Raw genomic sequence first — 19,422 nt, forward strand, 5'->3', positions numbered from 1 at the left:
AATGAAGTGCCCTTGGGACAGGGATCTAAGTTTTGTAAATAAGACGTCTTAGTAAAATAAAAACATTTAAATTTGCTCCCATATGTTTTCATCTTGTCATTTAAAATAATAGAGTGTGCCCTGATGGCCAAAAACAGCTAAATGTAAGCCTTTACAGTTAACAAATACATGCAAAAGTGAACATAAATGTAATTATTAAGAATTAAAATGAATTTAAGTATTTAAAATAATTAAATGTTGAAATACATAAATGTAGAATAATGTACATACACAAATAGCCGTCTCAACCTATTTTGTCTACATTCATTTGACCAGGTATGTATTGCTGGGTCCTATATGCATCTATTTTTAACAATGACAATGATGTTTCAGTCCTCGATAGACATGCTCTTGCCATTGTACCGCAATTAAAGTCTCTTATTACCGCAGCTGTAGAGTCACCGTTACTACCAGTGCTTTTTATAGCACGGCTGCTCCTCAAGAGCAAAAAAAAAAGTCGTACAGTGAGATACTTGAAGCCAGCAGTAACCTTATCATTTTACTCACAGCCTCGAAGAGTTCACCACTAACCACTTCATTGTGGTGCGTACATTAGGGGAGGGGCATGTTCTTTTCACTCACCATCTGCCCTCTGTCATGGCTCTATAGAGAGTGGCACACTTCATATGCCCTCTGACCCCTGGGGTTGTGATCCTGGGGGTAGGACGCGTTAGGGGCCTATTGACCAGCTGTTTGCACTCCACCGCACACACACACACACAAACCCCTCCTCCATTCCGTATAGGTTGCATCTCATTTTCATACAGAATAAAGTTGCAACATCTCTCCTTTCCCATGCATAACTGTATGTGTGTGTGTGTATACATATCTTTGCAAAAAACAAACAAAAAAAAAAAAAGTATAAATTGTGAAATGGACATTTTGGAAAAGTAAGGACACATTTTGACTTTAAAGGCCATTTGTTACCTTTTTAGGGCATTTTCTCATATAAACATTGATCTTGTCAGGACCAGTAGTTGTTATGGACCTAATTTCTGAGGAACTGGTTAAGTTTAGGGCCAATATTTAAACAGTGGTTAGTCCCTTTGAGATCAAAATATCTCTTTTACAAGCACGGATTGGGACAACACCACTTTTTTATTACAACCTGAGTATCTACAGATACCGATATTATTCCGCTACAGTTGCTTTAGACCATTTATGAACCGTGAAGCCATTGAACAACACATTTATGTCGAGTCATTTCAAAGACACAATTCTCCAACTGTGTGACAAATATTATTGTCATAAACAGCCCAAACATGACTCAGCTAAAATGGTTCTGCTGATTATTATTTGCATTTCATTTTTTACAGTCTGATACTGATACTGACCGATACCGACTCCCATCCCTATTTACAACGGAAAACCTGGCCAAGGGGGCAGCAGCACAATGACATTAAAAACAATAAAAGTACAGATAAAATGGACAACATTAACACTTACTTACATAAAACACTTTGAACTCATTCAAGGTAATAAGGGCTACCTACATGCGTTCTTTCCCATGTCTTTCAGTGTGTATTAGTTGACATAAAAGGATAATCCATCATATTACTACACCTCCCACAACCCCTTGGGGCCATTTGGCAGGCTGTTATTTAGTGTTTGTTATCTGGAGCCAAAGCAAAGCAGCCAGAGGCCACATATCGACACATTGATGTTCAACAACACAGGATGCTGATCGATCAGGAAGTCGTGTGACTATTCACTGTCAATATGTGGCAAATAACCAGTAACACTTAACTGGGAGACCTAAAAAAAAATGGACGCCTGACCGTCAACAACTTCACATCAGGAAGAACATGTTTTTTACCACTGTAAATTGAAAGTCAGCTTGGAGCAGATGGCACAGTTAAAAGATGACCTATAATCCTCTTCCTGAGAGAAAGACAGAGAGTGTGAGAGGAAAAGGGTGTGGGTGTGTGTGTGTGTGTGTGTGGGGGGGGGGGGGGGGGGGGTATTTGTGACAAGAGGCTTCAGGGTGATTCCACTTGTGACGCTGTGAAAGCAAAGCGTTTCCCACCGAGCTTTATCTTTTTTCCACCTCACAGGCAAGTGCGCCGAGCCGTCTGAGGTGAAGACGCAGCTTTTTTTTTTTTCACCGGGTGGGTCACTGAGGTAAACCCTTTTTTTTATTAGTCACGGCTCACGAGTCACATAAGGTGTGGTGAGGACACGGTGGTAAATTGACTTGTTTACACTGTCTCCCCGTGTCTCATGTCGAGCCTCTCGTGCCTTCAGTCACACCGGGACGAGCAGTCTCACCTCACACCACGGTCTCTGGAATCATCTACTATAAACACACGGTGTCATTAAAAGCTTAAAAGTGTATCCTTTTAAGTCATAAAATGACGCTGACGTGTCATCAGAGTGGAAACATGTCAAACTGACATACTGACTTCTTCTTTTGCCTCCCTCATATCCATCGTTTCTGTATTTGTAGTCGGAATTTGAACCCCAATGTATGATTCGTAGACTATATAAACACTGCTACTTTTACAGTTTATAGCATTTCTTCATCATTTTGTATTAAATAGGACGTTCACATAGGACTGTTCAATTGTTTGAGCAAAAGATAAACAAGTAGAGCACTGTTATCAACTGGTATTGCAAATAACGGCGATTGTGGACTTTTTGTGCGAGGTGACGTCACTCCCAGCTCCGACTTGCGTCGTAAATGGAACATAAGTCACACATAATTTAAAAAAAATAATTAAAATTCTTCCCTTTTATCAATTTTTTCTATATTTGTCGTCAGAATTTGAACCCCAAAACATGATTTGAAGATGGTTGCCACTGTATAAACACTGCTACCTTTCTGCCTCAATGTTCAATTGTTCGAGCATAGCTGTTATCATCTGGTATCGCAAACAATGGCGTTTGTGTATGTGGTTTTTCCCCCCCGAGGTAAATGGAACATAAGTCACACATAATTAGGCTAAAGTGACTTCCTGACTTCCAAAACAAATTCCTGAAATGTAAACTCTGCGACTTCAAACACGTATGCAGTGAATGGAATGTGTTCACAACTCTGCACAGTTTTGCCGACAGTCGCATGTGGAGAGTTATATGAGTGTGGCAACCGCAGTTCTGAGCTGCCTGCAAAAGCTGACACACTTCTTAGGACACTAATCCTTTAACAGATTGTAAATACTTCCCTAAAAGGGAGACCAATCACAGCAGCAAGTGTCAAATAGACCAATCAGGTCAGCATCTTTTGGGGAAGATGCAACTCCCACCCTAAACAAAGCCATATGACTTTGGTTCCTCTTTTCTGTTTACCACAGTCTGCCCTGTCTGGGCTCTTCACCCACACATTAAAGCACATACATGTGTGGTTTTCTTTTTTTTTCTTTACTCTCACAGTGAAGCCTGTGTGATTTTCCTGCAGCCTGTAGTTGCACAATGCTTCCGCTGGCACTCTGTATACCATACCTCGCCTTAGGCCATTCAGAAATACAACAACAAACACCCGCAGTCACAATCTTTTTTTTAATAACCCGGGATTAAAATCATGTCCCGTCTTGCTGAGGTTACCACACTGCAACACCTTCACTAAAACATTACGCAGAACACAGACGGGGGATCAGTTTGTATCGTGTTGAGGATTAAAGTTGATAATGTTCAGGATCAAACTCGATTATTGATTTGGATGGTTCTCAAACTGCAGTACGTGGACCACCAGTTGTACGCGGGTTTCCTCTGGTAGAAAATTCAGAAACACCTGTTTTGACGCCGTCACCTTTGACCTAGAATTTGGACCGGAGCGTGTAGAAATCATTATCTTAGCTATTAGCTTGGCCTATTTACGCCACTGTATTTTAACGATCAAGTCAAGTTTTAATGCTCTTGTTATCGCTTGGCTGACGTTTGACTAACTTTCTGCTGCCGTTGAGCCTTCCCCTCCCTCCTCCTTATGTTACATCATCAATTGGATAAAGTGTTATGGGATACTAGAACAAATTCTTAGATTACCTTGCACTCTAGGGGCTACATCCACACTACTTTTCATTTAAAAATGCATCAATTCTGCTCCACATATGCCTTTTTTTTCACATTACCCTTGAGAGTGTGCCCAAAATGGAAATTTGGCTGGACCTTTGGAAATGATAACACAGTTCCTCGTATTCACTTCCTGGTTGGTTCTTATCAGCTGTGAACAGCTCCGTTAACACTTACTTTCAGTCTCAGTTTTTGACCACGTCTTCAGGCTAATAAAAGAAATCCTTGACCCTTGTTCTCACTTTTGACCTTTGTAGTAAATGGGAATGGTCACATGACATGCATTTTTAGATGTGTCAGCATGGATGCAGAGCTAAGACACCCAATTTTTTCCTGTCATAGACGAGATTACCACAAAGCTACAAAGACAGGAGGAGGTGCAGAATATACACTATAATATCAGATTACACAACATACATTATTATGGAATTATTGATCAATATATGTTGCCTAACACTGGAGTTTCCGCCTGTATTCGACACCATTTTCCTTCACCATGAGAACAGAACACACTATAACTCTCTGAAAGGTGAAATTCTGCTTTGTCTATGTTAGCACATGATCTGAAGGAGCTGATTGTCCTGTAATGCTGCTATTATTCCTGCACAAAGCTCAATCACTGGGTCACTGGATGCAAATCAATCAGCTTGGGTCACTGATCACTTCCCATTGTTACACGTTAGTCAATGGTAAATGTAACTCCAGGCTCTTTAATCAGTGATTCTCGAAAGATTGCATTAGAATTTACAACCGACGGTATTCACTCCATGCAATAATTGTGCATGTTTGTGGTCGTTTGTCTTAAAATAAGATCAAAAGTCCAGTGTGTAAGAATTAGTGACAGATCAAGTGATATTGGGACTGCTTTTACTGTGTTATTGCCTTTATTTTGTTATTTCTTTTATTGTATTTCACTCTCGTGTTTTATTATTTATTGTACCGCGAGGGCATTCATATGCACAGCTTGAGTCCAAGACAAATTTGTGAAATTTAGTTTCAGGTACCTTCAAATTAAAGCTGGAAAACAGGGTCATTTTAGTGTAAAAGGGGCTAAACAGAGGACTCTCTGACTTTTCCCCTCCCTTTCCAAACTGCATTAATTAACTACGGTGGCCTTTGCACACTTACCTCTTAGTTGCGTCAAAAGTCAAAACACGTGCCTAAATAAAGCAATTTTTAAGGCCACAGAAAACAGACAATTTCATTTTAAAGCGATCATACACTTATACAAACATACTTGTGGGTAGTGCATTCAAATTCTGCAAATGAAACCTTTGTTAATGTTACACACTGGACCTTTAACCCGTGAGGAATTTAAACTACAGATAATGAAACTGGCAATTCTTGCAGGGAGAGAAGAACTTGAGGTTTTTTTGGGGGGGGAGTAATGGCTTTGGACGACTTCAGATTATGTGCCGTATAATTGTGATGTAATGCATGGATAAGTATTATGCAAATGTAACCTGTGCTGACATACCTTGTAAGAACCGCTGAAGGCAAAGGAGGACAGAGTTTCCTTGTCATGTGCTTCCTGTGTGTATGTGTGTGTGTGTGTGTGACAGAGAGTGGGAGAAACACACAGAGAGCAGGTCTGTTCAGGACGGTGCACAAACATCGCCGCTTGTAATTACATCACAGGCTGTAAAAGCAGGGACACGTGGATTACGTCATAGAGTCAGAGTCTGTCCACCGAGGGCCTCTTATCAGCACATGTATGAATGTGCTTTCAATGCAAATAGCACCGACCTCAGTGACCCGTCTGTTCACCTGTCTGTCGTCTGCAGGCGAGAAAAAGACCGGCTCAACTTTTCTTTCTTTCTTTCTTTCTTTCTTTCTTTCTTTCTTTCTTTCTTTCCCTCCTGTCACTGATCACTCAACACAAAGACTTTTATTTCCCCCTCCACACCACCTGCCTTCCACTGTGACCCATAAAAAACACGTCAACTTAATACCTCAGATAAAAAACTTTTATCACTTTTATTTCCCTTCCTCATATTTCCTTCCTCTCATCCAATAATAGTCACCATCGATGTGTGTCTCTGTAGGTCAAGTCTTACACTAATGTTGCACACTTTTAAACGGTAGCTATGTTTTGTGTTTTTCAAAAATGAGCTGTTTAACTGAATCTACCAGTGCATAAAGATCCAGTATGTAAGAACTGGTCAGTGTGTTTGCATGCATGTTAAAAGTCCAGTTGTTGTCGGACTAAGACATTAATTTGGTTTTCTTAATGTCATGTAAACACATTAGTCTGACTAAAATCTAGCTAGTCTTAGTCGGACTAACATACCTGGATAATGTGATTCATAGTCCGATTATTCCTGCATGTATACGCTTAGTCGGACTTGGCATTCTGCGCATGCACCGAAATTTACTCCCCAGTCTTTGACCCGGAAGTAGAAGGAAACGACGTATAAGCTACTGCAGAACTGTTGTCATACTGCAGCGGCGGCATCTTTCTTCGGACAACACAGCAACCACAAGAGTCTATTTGTATCACGATTAACATGTACAGCAGGTAAGAAACATAGAACCACGGCACAATCCATGTCACCGTCCATGGCGCTGTTCGCTGTTTTTCTGTGACGTAATGGTCAACAGGAAACTGATTCAATATGCACTAGCTTATAGAGAGATACAGCGCCACCTACGGAGGCGGAGTCACGCGTAAGCGGCCAACAAATCGATTTTCTCCTCTGCATGTATACCCTGACTCGGCAAGTTGTCCGATTGCCTGTCTTAGTCAGACTAAGGCCTTAGCTCGCTTAAACTGTGCATGTAAACGTACTGACTGCAATCTAATAATGAGAAGAAGGTTTTTCTCATTCTCATTTTTTCTCAGTTTTTAACATTTGTAAGCAGTGATCCGATCACAGCCAGTTCACACCTGTGGTTACGTATGATTACTCCTCACAGGGCCTCGCCCCGCCCTTACTCACTGACGTCATGACTGTTTGTTTACAAGAACAAGTGTCAGTTTTTATCAAGTCTGACTGTGCAGCTGTCAGACAACCAGGGAGAGACAAAAAAGCTGATCAAATGATCAAATAAATTAACATACAAGCAAAAAAACAAACAAAAAAAAAACATAGTGAAACTACTACTGCTCAGATGACGTCAGCTGAGGAGGCAGATTGTGCTTACGCATGCCCAGGAATGTGGACAAATGTGTCCTCAAAACACCTCAGAGTGTGATTTATATGGATTGGATCTTGGGACCCCCCTTCAGGACGCATTAAGACTTTTCAGACCTGTACTTAGCGCCACCTGGCTGTGATCGGATCACTGAGGATGCCTTGAGTTATTTATTTATTTATTTATTTATTTATTTAACAAAACAAAACCCATGCTAAATGTCACTCATTGGATCTTTGACTTTGCACTTGTCATTGAGTTGTGCAGCGACTAAGATAAGTCAAAATGAAGTGGCTGCTCAAGGAGCTCACTGGCGTGAATAGGTCAAAGGTGACAGTGACCGCGCTTTGTCTTTTCCAGCCACTAGGTCACGTTGATAGAGATCAGACAACAAACCTTATCAGTCACTCACTCATCTGCAGACAGTGTTGCTCAGCGGTGAGCAGACACAGGACTTTGACGCCTGCGACGCAGACAGACACCGGCAGTTTGACTGAAACGGCCTCAGTGACACTAAGTAGAAAGGAATGCATGGTATGGGAGGAACTCTGTGGTGTGTTTAATAAGCCCTGGCAACTGTTTGTTAGCGGGTACACAAAGCTCCAGTCAACAGGTCATGCTTGGGGGACAGGTTTTGAGGTAAAGAGGAAAAACATGTCGATTACCGGAGCCTTTGTCTGACAAGCGATTCTCACGTGATCCGCCCCTCCGATCACGTGTGATGACCAAGAGCAGCTATTCCTGGTGTACAGAGACGCCTCATATGGGTTTGAATGGTTTTTCGAACCCATATGATTTTCATCGGTTACGCGCTGTCACACCCCACCGGAACCTAATTTTGCGAGTGCATTCACAGCAACAATAAACTGGTTCTAGCACTACTCGGCTCGACTCTACTCAGTTTGGTATAAAGTACTTTTTTTTTTTTTTTAGCACCCCCTCATTGTGGTCGTCGCCATAGTACGGCTGCGCGAAACTGCCGTGACGTTGTTTTAAACGCGACACATGGTGAAATAAAAAGTGCCATAAGTTACTAACAGGAACTCTTGAATTTGTCCTCATCAAGAATGCTAATTATTCACTTTCAGTGTTGTCATGTAACAAAGTACCAATACATTTCCTAAATAAATTGTGTGCGTTTACTCCACAACATTTCCTCTTACTATCTTTGTTGCTCGTTACTACCAAATAAAATCAGAAGAAGAAGAGTTGGTTTATTTTGTGCTTTTCTAGTCTCGATGAGCGGATTTACACCATAGTTTTGCCATTCACCCATTCACATGCTTCAACATGGGGTTAAGTGTCTTGCTCAAAGACACATATAGACAAGCAAAGCGAGGAATTGAACGCACAACCTTCCAGTTGAAAGACTACCATTGAGCTACCATGGCTCAATCCTTACTCCTCACATTTTTTTAAAACTTTTACTTTTACATTTAAAAGTTATTTTCTCGTAAGATATTTGTACTTTTACTCAAGTATCCCTTTTCGGTACTTTATACAAGACTGTTCACTTTTGTCTCATATAAACTGTAATTATTTTTTTAGAAAATTTGGTAAGTAATTGAGAAACTGTGCCTTCATTCCAACTCAATAAAAAGCTCATAAGTTTTAGGGGTTGTCTTTGTTCTGGTACAAACCACATGAGCCAAAATTGACACATGTTGGCACACATGTCACTCCTCTGAATCCTGAACAGCTGGCATGCTATGCCACTCCAGTGGCGTATGTTGCGTTAGCTTGGTTTGGGTCGGTGAAAACAAAGCCATCATAGTGAGCGTCTCGCTTTAATGATAATTCATGGGGGAGAATGAATCATTAAATAAAGCTCTCGTACACAAAACGACTCATTCATCTCATATATGACAGTATCTTTATGCAAAGAAACAATAGCTAGCTTTATGTACATGCTGCATTCTTTGACATTTGACTTTGGCCACTTGAGGGCAGCACAAACAAACTGTGTATACGTCCAAAATATTTTTTTAACCAAGTTAAGGGAGTGCGTTAGCAAACAAATCCTGAAACACCCAACATTAGCATAGTAATGGTTAGCTTATCTAAGCTTATTAGCTGTGGTCAACTAGTTACTATGTTCTGCAATCACATTACACACAATTATCTGAACCATTGGAAACATAAAATATTATATATAAGGTGTCAAATGCAAAACTGAGCGTTAGCTTATAAAAAAGCTCAATGTTGCGCATCATTACTTTACAAGTCTAGGAAGAGAAGAATATGACGGGGGAGTGTTCAAGTTCAACAACTTAATTTGGACGCTAAAATACCAGAACTTCATACACAGAGATGGAGCGTGACATAGCATCACTATTATTTACATTTGTTTGCTGACATCTTGTAATGCTGAATGTTGCATATTGCACCTTTAAAGGTCCAGTGTGTAAGGATTAATGTGTCGGGGCAAGATGGCGGCCTTTATAAAGGCTAAGAAGCTCAATTATTAATTTAAAGTGATTATATACCTCTACAAACAGTGTTCCATTAATAGTATATTCAATTTCCGCCAGTAAACCATCCTAAATGTTACAAACTGGACCTTTAATAGTAGCATTAATACATAATCTCATGTTGCTGACGTCATATTTTCGCTTGCCAGTCGTGACACAGCATCACATGTTAAACATTGACATAATCAAAATTCAAACAACCCACGAGTCAAACGATCATGTGTGCAGTCGCATGTGTGCCGCAGTCAATTGGACAAACTCGGCGACGCCCCAATGACGGCCATTAACGGTCACGGAATCACACTGGGTCAAAGTTCAGAGACAAAGATCAGCAGTGTGCTCGACGCGTTTCTCGCCGCTGAAACGTCAGGCCACGGGATGAGCGGGACACGGTGGCGGCTCATATGACCACAGATGTGAGGTATTCATTCATTCATCCAAACTTGCCCTGTACCTCCTCACATAGGCCAAGTCAAGCTATGTGTGTGTGTGTGTGTGTGTGTGTGTGAGACAGAAAGAGTATTTGGTGTAAACCTCTAACCACAAACACACTTCACTGATGCCCAGTTTGGAATGAAAGCCTGAAGGAGGACGTTAGACATTTCTCTGTAACTAATACAAGAGGATAATTGATTTTAGAAACATCTCATCCTCATTACCCGCAATTAGAAATGATACGGTCATTGGAAAAGTAGCTGTACGTGCTGTTATTGATGACAAACTCATGAATGTCAAGCTTTCATGGGACAGAACAGAACATTTTATTGTTGCATAACCTTTTTTATTTAGTTCTGGGGCATTATTAGTGCAAAACAAGAACAAACTGGACTGTGATGTTAAAATGCATAGTAGGACAACATTTTTTGCATTATTGATGAATTATATATTGATAATAACCTCTCAGGATAATGTAAATCACCTCATGTATGTCACAGGAGGATTTGACCAATCACAGGGCATTGACAGACTGGTAGTCCAACACTGACAACAATTTCTTATACTGTAAAGAAATAGATTTTATGCAATATTTAGTTTTTACCACCCCTTCTACATACTGTTTATATTGTTGGAATACTGCCTACATATTATTGCTGTGCAATATATTTTCATATCTTCTCACGTTCTCAGTTTTATTTACAACTCCTGTGCAGTATTTTTCTTATTTTTTATTTTATACCATTTTATCTTTTCCTTTAAAACACCTGCTGCAAAAATTTCGTTTTGATGAGCATTGTAACGACTTTAATTTTGAATGACATGAACGAAAACTTATTCTGCGTCTATATAGTTTTTGTGAACAGCAATGATGCAACATTAAAGGTATACTGTCGGGCAAAACTATCAGCCCTGACTGAGGGAACGTCCTTGTCTCTCATTAATGGGAAAAGTTACCATATGAGAGATTGATTCGTCCAAGTACCACCAGAGGGAGTACCACTGGTGGTACACATACCACAGTTTGAGAACGATAACACAGTCTGGTCAATCTGACATGTTATTGACGCTTGATTGTTGTGATCGCTCACTGAATTGTTCGCAGATGTCCACATGTTTTCATGTGATCCCTCCGTAAAAAAAACATTGATATAGTTGATAGAAATTGTGATATTCATTAGGAGGAACCACTGGTCGCTCTCAGTCTGGCAACCCCTGGCCTAGACTATAAATGGGCCTTAGAGTTTCCGTCACCCCACTGTGCTCCACTTTCTTCCTTCCCACCTGTGTCTCCTGACTCCACAGCCAACTCCTCCTCCACTCTGGTCTCCTAATCCTCATAAGCCCTCATAATTCTCCGCACAGAGGAAGTGGCAAGAGGAGAGATTGGAATTAATGACCTTGCAATCGGATTACAGACCGTCCGTGTTCCAGTGGGGCCTCAGACTCGGCCTTTAAAAGTAACAGTGTGACTTTCTACTGTGCCAAGTAATAGGTACACTTTTGAAAAGGAGAGCTTTTCCGCCACTAGGGGGCAGCACAGGCCTTTTGTGAATTACACAAGTGTCCTCACAGGAGGAAAGTGTGTTAGTAGGCCAGTGCTTTGACGGAGTGATGACCCAGACACTCACAGAGGAAATCACAGAGGTGCTGCTTACAATTCCACTTTCCAGTACGACAGAGTATTAGTATTATTAAAAAAATATCTTACTATTATTAAAAAACTTTTTGTTAATCTGTTGAGAATAAAGTTGTAATATTATGATAATAAAGTCATAATCTTTGGAAAATGAAGTTGTGATATAAATTGAATAAAGTTGTTATATTATGAGAATTAAGTCATAATATTATGGGAATAAAGTTATAATATTATGAGAATAAAGTCTGTAATATTACGAGAATAAAGTTGTAATATTATGAAAATAAAGTCCTTAATATTATGAGTATAAAGTCGTAATATTATGAGAATAAAGAGAATTATTATTCAAGCAAAATCTCAGATGATCAACTGCAACCTGCATCAAGATCGTCACAGAAGTCACATTTTGATTGGGGACTTCACAAATAGGCAGACAGACAGACACCCGTGACACACATGTCCAGACAGACTCACTTTATTCAGCCAAACACTACACATATTTCATGTCGCAGTCGGTGTCACCCGAGGCTGTGGTGCGCCCGCTCACTTGGTCTCACGGGAGAGGCAGGTCACAGTTGCCACAAACACCAAAAATTCCTGGAAATTGACCAGTTTGTCCCCGTTGAGGTCCATGAGCTTGCTCATCTTGTCTTCGATTTTCTCAGCGGACTGTACAGACTAACAAAAAAATGAATCAGTAATACATATGGAAACATATAAAACCTCAGACAGACAGACAGACAGATAGATAGACTTTACCTTGGGTCTCTTGCACAGACAAGGCAGCTCTTTCTCCAATAGGTTCTTGAGCTCAGCTTTGGTGAGAGTGTCTTTATCACCGTCAGCCTTTGCGTATGTTTCAAAGACTTTCACCAGCATTTCCATTGCCGTCTCTAATGTAGTCATGGCTGCCGCTTGAGAGGTGGTTGTAAAATAATCACAGAATAGCAGCCGTCAATAGGATAGGCAGAAGATGTGCGAGGGTTCTGTAGACACGTCTTTATACGGTGTTTTCGGAGGGTGGGTTTGTCACCTGTCAGAGCTGGTTTTTAACCATCATTTCAATCCTACAACGCCTGGGTGTGTCCTCACTAACACCCAGACTGAACACAAACAAGTCAGGCATACGTTCTGCAATATTACACAGGCCACAAGGACGTGTGATCGTCTGAGTCGACCGAGTGTGGGTTCATTTCAAGTACAGACAGATCACACTGTGAGGTTTCCACCTGTACCTGCACGTGTCAACCACTGAGAAGATTATAAGATGACAGATTTAGTACGCGTCTCGTTTCACAAGCCTGTCTCCTCCTTCCACTCGTTGCCAGGAAACTGTGTGAATGTTTTCCTGAGGCAAACTCTTTGCCCACCTGCTGCAACATCTGTAAAAAATCAGAAGAAATCACTTCCTGTTGGTTTTGTGCGACTTGTGTGTTGTTCATCTAACGAATACGTGCACTTTTTCTCACTTGCACACTTGTATGCGTAGGTTAATCAGTCTAATCAGTAGGGGTCCGGACAGTTGTGACGCTATTTTTTTTTTTTTACAGAATTTCAAAATAAAAGTGTTCATTCTGAGATGAAACGATATATAGCTCACAACGAAATATAGATTTATATGATGCAAATGGATCTGAAAATAAGAAACACACACTTTTTCTACAAATATATAATATATGTACACACGGCGGTGTAGCGGCTAGCACTGTAGCCTCACAGTAAAAAAGACCATGGTTTGAAAGCACGTGGGCTTTCTCCAGATAATCCAGTTTCCTACCCCAGTCCAGATAACATGCAGAGGTTAACTGGACACACACTAGGTCAGGGGCCGGACATTTGTGGAAGATCTTTTTTTTTTACAAAATTTCAAAATAAAAGTGCTTATTCTGAGATGAAACAATGAAAAGCTGATTTATGCGACTGGGCCGCATGAAATTGGTAAGCGGGGCCACGTATGACCCCCGCGGGCCACGAGTTTGAGACCTCTGCTCTAGATTGCCCGTAAGTGTGAATGTAAGGGTGTACATTAATGTACACACACACACACACACTGTATATATATATAATATGTACACATAAACGACACTTGAACACACCCAGTAACACGCCTGGAGCTTGAACACTAGTTGTTAAAATCCCAAGTCCCCACCTCACCTGTCTCCTCCTCACCTGCCTCGTCACTGCCACACCTACCTGGACCACGCCCCTAATCCTATATAACCCGCCCCTTCCGCCCTTTGACCCCCCTTTTTTCCCTCCAAACAATCCACGAGAACAAAGGGACACTGGCTGTGAGTTTTATAGACATTCACTCATTTAATGATTCATTTGGTTGATACCACATATTGTTTTAAGATTTACTTATTGTTTGTGTTTCATTATATTAGATTCCTGAGTTTAATCCTTTGCTTAAGAGAGGAAAGTAAGAGTGGATGCATTATTGATGTAAGTCTAAGACAACTTCATTTCTTATTGTTTATTTGATACTTTCTATATTGTAATATTTCCTTTATCATTTTCATATAGACAAAATCATCCACCATTATGTGTATGTGTACAGTATATGTATGTATGTATGTGTATATATGTATATATATGTGTATATGTATGTATGCATATATATGTATATGTGTATGTATATGTATGTATGTGTGCGTATGTATGCATGTATATATGTATGTATGTGTATATATATATATACATGTGTTGTGTGTATGTAGGTATACATACATATATATAGCATGGGTCACTTTCATTTTTATTTTTATATTTTTATTCTTATCTTATTTTATTCTATTCTCTATTTTTAACAGTGCTGTGTGTGGATGCTCGAGCTGTTAATTTCCCCGAGGGAACCTCCCATAGGGATTAATAAAGTCGTCTGTCTGTCTGTCTGTCTGTCTGTCATTACCCCTCATCACCAACTACCGTTTACAAATAAAATACTGGAACTTGGAAAGCTGCCTGGATCCTGTGTTTAAATGTGCACCCAACATATGATGTTCAGTGAATCACCGCCACTATAGTGTACAGTTTTGTCACTAGTTACAAAACAACTCACAATCAGGTGAATAAGTCCGATTTATTGAGTCACTACAAAAACATATGGTAACATAGTAACATATCACAGGTGTTTTACGCTCGACGGTGCGGTCACTTCTTCGCACAGCGGCCATGGCAGGCGCAGGTCAGAGCGGCTACGAGCACCACAAACTCAGAGAAGTCCACCTCGGAGTCTCCATTCATGTCCAGACCTGCCAGCAGCTGGTCCACCTCCTGGTTGTTCTTCGCTGCCTGTGCGACACATTAAAAGACGCCCACAGCGTTACTGGACATTGTGAACTGACTGAAACAAAAGAGTGTTTTATGATCCAGTGCCTTGTTTTCTCTCATCTCAGAAGCTCAAAGAGCAAATTGTTATTCTATACAATGTCTGCGGTGTGAGGCGCCTCACAACACAAAGCAGCACATACAGAAAACTAAAAAGGTGTCATTTTAACATTTGCATCGCAGACATCAATTCCTTCAAATATCAACAATGGCTTTCTTCCGATCCCCAGATATGACACGGTGGCTTAAAAAAAGTCAAATCTGTGGCCACAAAACACGTGTGCAAGAAATATTAATTTATATAAAACTCAATCACACTATCTCTGTCCATCGTGCAGCTTCAGCCCTCTTTTGAATGATACTAATATTGTTAATTAGTATTTTTTAAGTGCACAAGTACCTATTTTGTGAGTTTTTCTCATCCACAATTCACATTGTCTGTATCTAGAACTGGATTATAACTACCCATAATTACCGTTATCCTTAAGTCAGTTAAATCCGACTCTGATTTAACTCAGACTCTGAATCTGATTCCCGCACGAGGCACCAGGCCCCTAATTATTGAATTATCCCGCTACGTCATCATTAAAATCTAAGTGATCTGCTCCTGGATTCATACAGTACCTGAAGCAGAGCCGGCAGCTCCTTCTCCAGCATTTTCTTGGCCTCAGATTTAGACAGAGTGTCTTTCTTCCCCTCAGTACCAGCATAAGTATCAAAGGTCTTCATCAGGATGCCCATGGCTGTCTCTAACTGGGTCATGGTGGCGAAACGAGAGGTTGGTTGTCAAGATGTCGGGAGAAAAGCGCAGCCTTCAGCAGAGCAGAGTCGATGAGTGGGAGTGAGACGCGACACTTCCTATATATTTATACCTTTGGAGGGATAATAAAGGTTGTGTAGAACCTGCTTAATTGTTTGGTTAAGGTATTGGCTGCATCTGTGTTAACAGAGCTTCAATGCAGCGACGCCCAAAGTACACATCATGTCACAAAGCGCACACAACTTCAGTCACTTATCTAAGGATTGAAAAGGAAGGCACTTTCATTTCACTTGATCCTGGAACTGATTTGTTTTATGTGAGGCCAAGTAAATCATTTATTTCACCGTCAGCCATTAGTGTGGTTGTCACCATGGTGATTATCACTGGATTAGATAGAAAAGAAAAACACATTTACACCTGCTGTCACTTCATTTACGTCCGTGCTTTGAAAGGGTGGACGTGAACCTTTACGTCTTTATGAGGACCAAAAAAAACTAGAAGTGTAACGTAGAAATAATTGAGGACATTTCGGCTGGCCCTCACTTTCTGTCAACCCTTAAAGGGGCTTTTTCAGGGTTGAGGTTAGAATTGGGTTAAGGGTTAGGTACAAGTTTGTGTGTACTTCCAATTATGTCTTTGTGAGGTCCAAAAAAGCATACAAACCTATTTTTGTGGGGACATTTTGTCTGGGCCCCAAAGCTTTAAAGGGCTTTTTCAGGGTTAAGACCTGGTTTTAGGGTTAGGGTTAGAGTGTCCCCACTAAGATATGAAAACAAGTTTGTGTGTGTGTGTGTGTGTGTGTACTTGTATTTTTGTCCTTATGAGGTCCAAAAAGAAGCCTACAACCCTATTTTTGTGGGGACATTTTGTCTGGGCCCCAAAACTTTAAAGGGCTTTTTCAGGGTTAAGACCTGGTTTTAGGGTTAGGGTTAGAGTGTCCCTACTAAGATATGAAAACAAGTGTGTGTGTGTGTACACTTGTATTTATGTCCTTATGAGGTCTAAAAAAAAGCCTACAACCCTATTTTTGTGGGGACATTTTGTCTGGGCCCCAAAACTTTAAAGGGCTTTTTCAGGGTTAAGACCTGGTTTTAGGGTCAGGGTTAGAGTGTCCTCGCTAAGATATGAAAGCAAGTTTGGGTGCGTGTGTGTACTTGTATTTATGTCTTTGTGAGGTCCAAAAAACACACAAGCCTGTCTTTGTGATGACATTTTGACATTGTGGGTACATTTTCTCTGAGCCGCACAACTGTAAAGGGCTTTCTCAGGGTTAAGACCTGGTTTTAGGGTTAGAGTGTCCTCACTAAGATATGAAAACTAGTTTGTGTGTGTGTACTTGTATTTATGTCTTTGTGAGGTCCAAAAAACGCACAAGCCTGTCTTTGTGAGGACGTTTTAACCTTGTGGGGACATTTAAGGGTGTTTTCAGGGTTAAGACCTGGTTTCAGGGTTAGTGTGAGAATTGGGTTTCGGTTAGAATTTAGGGTTAGGGTTAGGCAGTTAAAAAACGTACAGACCTGTCTTTGTGAGGACATTTTGACCTTGTGGGGACATTTCGTCTGGGCCCCACAAGGTTTAAGGTATTTTTCACGACCTGTATTTAGGGTTAGGGTAAGGGTTAGACACTTAGTTGTGATGATAGCTAGTGAATGCATTATGTCTATGTGGTGTCCTCACAAAGACAAGTTTGTGTGCGCTGTAAGTGGAACCCACATGCAAAAGGCTTTTTTTCTTTTTCTGGTTACACAACCCACAGCCGTGCTGCAGCTACTGTGGCTGCAGCACAGAAAGAAACAAAACATCATGCTCAAACCCGACATATTATATCGCTCCAGGATGCATTTAAAATCTGGACTTCCAATAGCATTATTCAAATGTGTGCTATGTGCCACAAATGCCAAAGGACAGTAATGAGAGCGTACGTGCATGTACGCCCCTGCATCTTTGCACACTAAAGACAAAAAAGTTAGTGGTTAACACCTTCTGCAGGTCCTATTCAGATTATAGGTGGCACGGTGCAAATTGCACGTGAAGGAGCTTCAAATCACCTTTCACACTACATCAATCTGACAAGTACATTGTACAGTATTTACCTGGCTGACGCATAGGGTCAAGGGCGTCTATATTGAATGTCTTTGTGTGTGTTTATTACTGACTTCAGGTAAGTTATGGTATAGAATTTGCCACACCTGTCGCTTTTAGTACCAGCTGTTAACATGCTTAAAAGCAAGTTACTCAAAAAAAAACAATGTACCACTTGTGACCTCAGCACAGATTCGTGTTCACATTTCTTCCATAAAACTTAAACCTGGGGTCACCCAGTGTCGTAAAGTCACATTGTACAAAGATCCCACACCCTCCCGTCAGCCCTAAAACACTGGACGCCCTTGTCTGTCGTGGAACTGTACATACATTTATGGCCATTTTTTCCACATGGGGAGGGGGGGGGGGGTCACAGGGGTCACATACAACCATTAAAGTAATAACTTAATAACCTATAAACAACAAGACATTTAATGAAGTGTCTTTTTTACAAAACGTATTATGAACAACCTGAAATGTCTTGAGAAAAACACGTGCAAAAGTTTACCATTTACACATGTGCATAACAACGTTCAGATCACAGAGGATCTGCAGAGGCCGGATTGGACCCTCGGGGGGGCCAGTTCTGGCCTGTGGGCCGTATGTTTGACACCCTTGCCCTATACAGTTTGCTTTTCCATTAGCGGTTCCAAGCAAGCCGAGCCGATCACTGATTGGTCAGAGAGTGTCGTCACTGGAAGAGTCACAAGCGTGGCGTCCAGCACAAGAATCAAACTGCCCTTTGCCGAACTGTTGACCAGTTAAAAATACTTTAAAAATCTTGAAAACATTCGTTAATCTCCAACATTTCTTCAAAATGGTCAAACACTGATGAGGACATGGTCAGGGTTTGTGCAGGTAGATTAGTGACAGACAGTGACATCAGCCAATAATTCCATTTAGCCTGAATGAAATAGTCTGTCATGTTTTATGTTTGTTTTTTTACAGGCACCTGCTTTATTTTGCCTTTTTTGGCTAAATGAAAGCCAGTAAATTTCCACTCAGTGGAAAGGTTTTATATATATATTTTATATATCCTCTTACTCCTCTTTATTAGTGACATAATATTGTTAATTAAGGTTGAATGAGGGACCATTGGTATACCTGTTAATATTCTTTCTTTTTTCACATTTTAAGCATTTAGATGCTCTTTCAGTTCTCAGTTAAATGATCCATTGAACTGTTTACTATTGAAAGTAGATATAGTACTTGTCAAAGTGTGAACATAGGTCAGCTCTTTCGCAGGATTTCTTTTTCTTTCAGTTTTGTATCCATTTGGTTTGCCTGATGTCACGAACACACGCACAGAGCCGCTACCTCGTCCGTCAGAGGCGTGTACTTTTCCACTTCCTCTCACTGACCTATTATGCGGCAACCCCAGAACACCACAGTTTCCACTCGGTGTCCTTTTCAAGAGCGCGAGTCATTGTGAAACCTGCATCTCTACGATCACTAGTATGGACCACTGACTGAAGTGATCAAGTCAAATCCCTTGTGTGTGTGTGTGTAAATAAACACATGACATG

At 40.7% G+C, this 19,422-nt stretch overlaps 2 protein-coding genes across 3 annotated transcripts; both read right to left on the reverse strand.

Moving 5' to 3' along the window:
• Window positions 1-12,183: 12,183 nt before the first annotated feature.
• On the reverse strand, window positions 12,184-12,955 carry LOC131456760 (protein S100-P-like). Of its 2 annotated transcripts, none has more exons than XM_058625377.1 (2): window positions 12,484-12,955; window positions 12,184-12,393 (listed from the first exon to the last, which is right to left on the reverse strand). In XM_058625377.1, the coding sequence occupies exons 1-2, from the start codon at window positions 12,628-12,630 to the stop codon at window positions 12,268-12,270; spliced, it is 273 nt and encodes a 90-aa protein (XP_058481360.1). In that variant the 5' UTR covers window positions 12,631-12,955; the 3' UTR covers window positions 12,184-12,267. The 2 variants fall into 2 exon arrangements, with proteins under 2 accessions (XP_058481360.1, XP_058481359.1); XM_058625376.1 differs by having other exon boundaries at window positions 12,184-12,402; window positions 12,484-12,925.
• Window positions 12,956-14,787: 1,832 nt separating this feature from the next.
• On the reverse strand, window positions 14,788-15,910 carry LOC131456761 (protein S100-P-like). The gene is made up of 2 exons (XM_058625378.1): window positions 15,679-15,910; window positions 14,788-15,018 (listed from the first exon to the last, which is right to left on the reverse strand). Exons 1-2 carry the CDS (start codon window positions 15,814-15,816, stop codon window positions 14,878-14,880), a joined length of 279 nt encoding a protein of 92 aa, XP_058481361.1. The 5' UTR covers window positions 15,817-15,910; the 3' UTR covers window positions 14,788-14,877.
• Window positions 15,911-19,422: the final 3,512 nt, after the last annotated feature.

The sequence above is a fragment of the Solea solea genome, chromosome 3, assembly GCF_958295425.1.
Source record: "Solea solea chromosome 3, fSolSol10.1, whole genome shotgun sequence".
Taxonomy (NCBI): Eukaryota; Metazoa; Chordata; class Actinopteri; order Pleuronectiformes; family Soleidae; genus Solea; species Solea solea.